Genomic DNA, 7,393 nt, shown 5'->3' with positions numbered 1-7,393 from the left:
GTATTAGGGGACCACTAAGGTCTATATAAAAGAGACTTATTATTATTATTACTTATATAAAGTATTAGGGGACCACTAAGGTTTATATAAAAGAGACTTATTATTATTATTACTTAAATACAGAATTCGGGGACCACTAAGGTCTGTATATAAGCATCCAAAGAGCACCATGTCAAGGGACCTTTAAGGTTTGATGCCAGGTTTAGCATGGGTTTTACATTCACTAATACTTAAATTACTAAAAACAACTTCTATATCTCTTGAGCACAAATCCCTGATCATTGACAGCTAGCTTACATTTCTAAACACAGTTATCTATGCAATGATAGTGCTGCTTCTTTAAAAAGGCCCTCTGGTAAAGTAACAGGAAGCATTTCACGTAGTGATGTGATACAACTGAGTGGAGTTCAATTCCCATCCAGGGAACAGCAGATGGGAGGAGAGCAGCATGCAGATAAGCTGTCAGTTTAGACCAGGGCTCTGACAGACCAATGGCCATATCAAAGAGAGCCTGGCCCCGCTTATCAGTGCTGACACAGGAGAAGCAGGGTCTAATCACTGGCTACTGCTCCCTCTCAGAAACACAAACCAATGCAGGCTCTCCAAGACATGCAAGCAAACATCAACTGCAGAAAATCTGAATATGGGAAGAAAAGAATGGCAGTATACAGACAAAAGAGGCCAACATGCATTCCTGCACGTTCCCAGAGTCAGTGTGTATGCACGCTTTCATTGCACACACACAAGAGGACAGTTGGGTCGGGCTCCCTGTGGTGCAGACAGATAACTGGCTGCAGTATTGAAGGCTGTTCTCAGTTGATTTAAGGCAGGTGATCAGATCTATTAAAAGTTACTGTGAATGTTAAACCCCGACAGCTGACCTTTGCTTCGAGTGATCTATGACTTAATAATAATAGAGCTGCATATGGGTCGCAGTGGACAGTTGTGTTTAAAATACAAAACACACTGAAAAAGTCCAGAGTGATTCATAAAAATTGAAGTAGTGATTGGACAGAATGAAATCTGTATTGATAGCCATGAAGGATGGGGATAATGGTTTCTGGTAACTTTCTCCCGGTTCTGATAGTGAGTGGGCTGCATAGTGGTATCAGGGGAATGAGGGTGGCGCTGACGTGAAGCACCCCAGGTGTCAACAGCAGGGGAGGGAGGGGAACAGAGGCCCCCTGGTGTGTGGAGGTTGGGAGGGTGTGTGCGGGTGTGTGCGAATGTGTCCAAAAGTATCTGAATATTTGCATAATGAGAGTACAAATAAATGCATGAGTGCACAAGTGTGTGCGAGTCTGCCAGTGAAAATGTCTGTGTATGTGTTTGGCCTTCCATCTGTTCCCCAGCAAAGGCCCAGTGAATTATTCAGCAGGTCATTAGCCACACTTATCATGAGTGGGCCGCCCCAGTCGATTAATCAGCCGTCAGCGGCCCCACTCAACCCACAACAAGAGCCATGGGCAGAGAGTGTGTGTGTGTGTGTGGAGGCTGAATTATTTAAAGGCTTTAACCTACAATGGATAAGTGCACTGAACACTGTTATTCCAGTAATCTCTGCTATTTCAGGTAAAACAAGTGCAAGAATGAGTAACACAGTGTCAGTGCTGTGTCTGTGTGATTGTATAAATACCATTCTCTAGTGTTAACAGAGCCAACTCACGTGAGGGAGAGGAGTATACACCCCAGCCGAGCTTTGACCCGCCCTTTCACCCTCGTTTCATGCAACCCTGTGCATGTCAATGTTCAAAATGTTATCCGTTGACATACACACAGACACATTTGCATGTGCACACTACTTTAAAATCAACTCTGATTAAGTTCACAGCATCTCAAGCTGTGATTGGATGATGATGGCTTGTGTGGGAGGGGAATTAACTCGATGACATCAGTGATTAATGATTGGAGCAACTGGGACCTAAGGGGCCTACAGAGCATGGAAATAGCAGAATCTCAATGTTTTTAATGTGTGTTTGTGAGTGTGTGAGTACAAGGACTGGACATAAGTATGCATGCATGGTGTTTGCATCAGAAATGCATTGGTTGGATGTTATTTATTCAGAACAAACTTTGTGGTGGAAAGTTTTATTTTGTTAACTACTTTGTCCATTTTGTGGATATGTGTGTACATACTAATGTGTATGTGCAATAAATTTGTATATGCAGATGCCGTAAGCACTTTGGTGCAGCCCTTATCTTGTAACCTAGAGAGGCATCTTGGGAGGCATTGTGCCATCGGACTTTATGTGAATTCTGTGTGTTTGTGTTCGTGTTGTTGGAGAATAAATCCCTTTAAAAAAAGATATGCAAGGCAATACCACAATAATACTGTACAGTATATTTGAAAAAGCCAGGTTGATATATTAGCAGAGCTAATATTGCCTTGGTTTTTGTAGGGAGATAGAGTAGTATAATGAATGTTTTATAGGTTGCATTCTAAATGTGCTTTAAGCCTCATTTTTCTTCAATAAAGTTTAAAATACATTTGCTGTATATGGTTTAATGTGTAGTTGGACTATGTCTTAGGCTTCCAGTGGGATTTACAGTTGAAAAAGGTTATCTTAAAATTTACCCTTATGGTCATATTTATTGTTGTACTTTGAAGTTTTCTAAATTCAAAGTTTTGAATAATTTTGAGGGATTATGGCCAAAAATGTTTGTTAAGTGTTTGCATAAATACGTATTGGCTGTAGGCATGGGCAAGTTATTGTTCCCAAGGTATACAACGGTTTAAAAAGTAAAAGTTTTCAAAACCACTGTCATATTCCATCATACCGGTCCTAAGGTAAGAGCTGTTTTTAATGAGTGGTCAAGGAGAGCAAACACAGTTCAGAAATCCCTCTCCCTGTTCATGTGCAGTGTGTTTAAAAATAAAATACATTGTGTTCAATGAAAAAAAACAGACACTTAAAAAAAAGTAATACATTTTGTATTATTACAATTTGTAATTGCAAAACCGCAATACTGTGAAACCGTGATATTTTTGCTGAAGGTTATCATACCGTCAGAATTTTATACCGGCCCATGCCCAATATGCTAATATATACTGTTGCTATTGAAATTTTTCCCCATTCTTCTCAAATGTTGGTTTGTTAAACAGTATCAGTCATAAAAAATAACATATTGAATAGGCTTTAACATGAAAAAGTAAAAGTAATGAAGTAACTTAAAGAAAACCTATAAAGTCCGCTGTCTGCTTGTCACAATCTTAATAACCCATAAAAAAGCCTCTTTTTCTAACAGCACGTTATAAACGAGTGGATTACTTTGATGCAGAATCACTAGTAAGCATGATATAGGTGTATCACAGTGTTGAACACTTTCTTCGCAGAAGCTCCTTTTTTTGAAGTGTGATTTAGAAATTGAAAAGGGAGCAGCATCTGTCCTCTTTCAGTTGTGTTTGTGTCCGTCTTCCTAAGCAGTACATTTACAACACTTCAGCATCAACACAACTCATCTGTACATCAACTCTCACATGCATGCGAAGTCTGCTGCCAGGAATGCAAACAACTGCACCATGTATATCCCAATGTCTAACACTCACATATTCTGCAGAACCATGCAGTCTAAATCATCAGCTTGTACAATGACACTGTTTAGTTCTGGTTAGTGTCAGCAAATATTTGCAGACTGGCTGTCATAACAGGGGTATGGCTGAGAAATGAATGAGAGAAATACAGCAGGTCTCCACTAGTAAATAAATCAGTAGGATACTTCACCCCTTTGACCAACCCCCCCCCCCCCGATTTTTATCTGGGAGATCCCAGCTTCGTTCATACATTGGTCTCATAAATTCAGCTCTCTGGGTAAGGGGGAAGTTGCCATGTTCTGGCAGGAGATGTCGGTGCCGAATATCAGCTCTGGCTTGTACTGGTGTCACTGGGAGGCTAACTGGTTAGTGGGAGATGCCGAGCAGTGATAGAGTCATTACAGCAAGATAATAAACACAGAGCATGTCTACATTCGTGGTAGGTAGAATTGTTAAAGGCAAGGAATAGAGACAGCGGGCTGATAAAGAGGGGTAACCTCAGGAGATAAGAGAATAAATATAGGCAAAAAGCCAGTGAATGATAGATATGGATAGCAGGTTAGTTTTGACCAAGAGACATCCAAACAATTTGGCACCTCGGCAGTGAGGCCTGAGACTGGGGGAACATCAGGAATCTGGGTAGATGAAAGGCAAACTGGAAATTGTCATAGTAAATTCGACATTTAATAGACTCAACAACCAAATTGGGGAAAAAGCCAGATTAAAGGATAAGTTAGGTGCTATTCTATATTTTGTCGTCAACATTCCACAGAAAGGCAGAAACCAACAATGAATTACTACTACTATATAATTGTAACGCGTTATTATAGCGCATTATATTTATGTCTAGTAAGTCTCTGTAGGAACCAATGAGTTTGGAGCTGAGAGACAGACAGGGTTGGGAAGTTGGAAATGAGATGAGTTAACAATATCAAAAATATAGAATATTGCCAGCTTTATGCTTTAACTGATAAAATAATTATTAGTTACAGCCCTGCAATGTATCCATGTGTGCACACCCTCAGACAGGCTTTTATTTCCTCTTGAAAGGGGATCCGGGGTGAAGTTGGCTGTATGTGCCTGGGCTGTGTACCTTGCAAGAAGAGGCTCCCATAGGCAACAAGAGAGCTGTTAGTCTATGTTCTCCAGCTCTCCTGACGTCCACTCTTCCTACTGAGTGTGCGCAGCGGACAGGAGCCAGTCTAATCCCCCTGATATGAGGAGCGCCCTGAGACCTGACAAAGCATTCCTCAGATAAAGACACGCGATCACAGAGATGCCCTGGAATTCCCACAGTTGGGGGTAGGCAGACTGTGTTTTTGTGAGAGAGAGAGAGAGAGAGAAACAGAAACGGAGAAATGTTTTCCACAGTACATGAGAACCTTGACTTGACATCACCCCCATGGAGACTTCTTTCTCCCCCTTCTCCCATCCCGCTCTCTCAGTCAGTCTCTCCCCCCACCCCTGCCGTTTGTCTCAGAATCAACGCTCCAAATGCAAACCAGACCGGTGACCATCTTCTCTCACCTGGGCCCGTCTGTGGCTTCAGTACCAGGCTCTGCTTTTGAAGCCTTACTCCTGACTGTTTACCCCTGCACCTCCAGGGGTAAAGCAAATTATACCGCTTTTATGCCAGGAAAAGGGGGATACTGCTTCAAATGTTAGACAGGGAGAGACGAGCAGCAGGAGAGATGAAAAGGAAAACCGTTAAAGATCAGTGACACGGTGAAAAGAAACAGCTTCCTGCCAACTTCGTCTTTTCATCCCAGACATGACTCCTGTTTTCCTTAAGACAGGTTCTTTGTAAGGAGGTTTGCTTGGGATGAGGACTAACGTCGACAGCTCAAAGACAGAACAATGGGAGTAAGAGTTGGAGACTAAGATTCCCCCTGGTTCAAAAGGGTTTCTGTTACAGAGTGTTTTTCCGAGATCCACCTCCTCTGAGGATACCAAGCTGCAATGTCTTCAAGGTCTGACATTCAAAAGTCCCCTGCAGGTATGCTGGGATAAATGGTATGAAACTGTCAACTGTGAAGCTTGAGAATCACAAGAATATTTGCACCATATGGGCTCTTGAGAAACTCATGAAGCCGTCAGGTCTGAACCGGAGGACTTATCCAACAAAGAAAAATATGATTTTCTATAAATAGCATGGTAGCATTTGTGTATGTCAAGCCATTCTTTGAACCTCACCTATCAAAGGAGCGGAACTGCAGGGATGATTGTCTGGCTGCATCGCCCACACACCCAAGAAATGACGGTGGCAGCAGACTTGGGTCCACCATGATATCATCAGCTGGAGCGCTCACAAGGCTGCGCAGAATGTCCTTCACATTCTTGCCCTTTGAATCGGCGGGCAGAGAAGGTCTGACCTCAGAAGACAGTGTGGACAGGGCCTCAGAGACGGCGTCTGGACCGTGAGTCACCCCAGAGGACGACAGGTCTGCCTCACTTGCGGCGGTTGAGGTGTGGTCGTCGCCGATGCCGGAGTCATACCGCCGCAGAGAAACCCCATTCTCCACTTCTAGTCCACCAGAAATGGCACCGCTGTCTAAGAAGACACAAGTTACAAAGAAGAAATGTGAGCAGTAAAGCCATGGCATATAAGCAATTATTCACTCTGGTACCTTGAAGTTGGGACTCCCACAATGGGTCACAAGATGAAAAATGCACACACCCACAAAAACCTTTTCGCCATTATTTGCCTGTTTTCTTATTCTTTAGCCAATTATCTGCTTTTTTCTTATTCTAAAGTTAAAAACTGAGTAGCGCAATACTGCATAGATTTGACAGCCTCTCAAAATTATTCAAATACAGAATTTAAAAAGAACTCGTTAAGTTCTGTACATAAAGCTTTGCATTTAGGGGTCAAAAGCAGAGAAAGCAACAGATTGCAGTAGTATCTTCCTTTGCAGATACATATTTCATTTTTTTTTGTCTTTGGAGCTGCTCTATACCTGTGCTCCTGGCAGACTGGGATCTTTGAGGGTGTTTCTTGTCAGTGTGGGGCTCCAGGATGTCTCGGTATTTAGACACCATGAGGACTGAGATGAAGTAGACAACAGCAAGCGCCAGAAACTGAGCCTGCTTACTGTCCTCCTGAAACAAACAAAATACACTAAACAATCTGTGTCTTCAAAGCAGTGATAGCCATTTTGAATGCCGCCGTTATGCACTCGGTGTGCCTGTACGTCGCACGAATGAGTTTTCTGTACAACTCACGATATCTCTGAAGACGACAGCCCTGAGGCGGTTAATGTCCATGTCCTGAAGAAGCCGGTCCAGGTCTCTGACTGGAGACATCCCACCTGTCACTGCATCAACAGGACTCTGCATGCATGACAATCAAACCAGTAGCACTTTAAAATCACTCACATCATTCTCTCCAAGCGGAACACAAGCAGCACATGCACCTTTACACCAATCAGGATGTTTATTAATCCATGTGCACTCCATGGAGTAAGGGTAAGGTTTCACAGCTTAGAGAAGCTATCCCTCCTGGGATCATGTCCTTAACATAATGTCTTTCTATAGAGCCACTGCATTATAAATGAGCTTTAACACCAGGTTCAGGGAAGAACAACATGACTTTACTGGAAGTCACTGTATCAAATCAAAAGACCAATGACAAAAGGTCTTGTCTAGTGTCAAATATAGCAACCAGTGTGGTAATATAATATGACATGATCTAATGCAATAGCACTAGGTTGTTGTTGGTGAGCGGAACAAAGGGCAAAGCTCCTGGTTTATTATTGAGTATAGGAAAAGGGCAAAAGGAAAACAGTTATTTTCAAGTGGGGGAAAAAACTTCAGTATAAGAGTGGATTTATTATTTTTATATATATATATATATATATATAT

The 7,393-nt window shown here is 42.2% G+C and overlaps 1 protein-coding gene across 8 annotated transcripts in view; it reads right to left on the bottom strand.

The window, feature by feature from the left end:
• Nucleotides 1-7,393, bottom strand: part of lrba (LPS-responsive vesicle trafficking, beach and anchor containing) — a 199,232-nt gene that overhangs the window by 127,347 nt on the left and 64,492 nt on the right. For 7 of the 8 annotated variants that reach the window (XM_032539028.1, XM_032539046.1, XM_032539063.1 and 4 more), the window contains exons 27-29: nt 6,755-6,862; nt 6,490-6,631; nt 5,726-6,083 (exon numbers count right to left, since the gene is read on the bottom strand). In XM_032539028.1, the coding sequence (XP_032394919.1) occupies nt 5,726-6,083; nt 6,490-6,631; nt 6,755-6,862 (608 nt within the window). The remainder of the gene's footprint in view (nt 1-5,725; nt 6,084-6,489; nt 6,632-6,754; nt 6,863-7,393) is intronic. The other variant, XM_032539038.1, reaches the window with a different exon arrangement.

The sequence above is a fragment of the Etheostoma spectabile genome, chromosome 2 (assembly GCF_008692095.1).
Source record: "Etheostoma spectabile isolate EspeVRDwgs_2016 chromosome 2, UIUC_Espe_1.0, whole genome shotgun sequence".
In the NCBI taxonomy this organism is placed as follows: domain Eukaryota; kingdom Metazoa; phylum Chordata; class Actinopteri; order Perciformes; family Percidae; genus Etheostoma; species Etheostoma spectabile.
The sequence above is the reverse complement of the archived record's forward strand: the minus strand, read 5'-3'. Positions and strand labels throughout refer to the sequence as shown.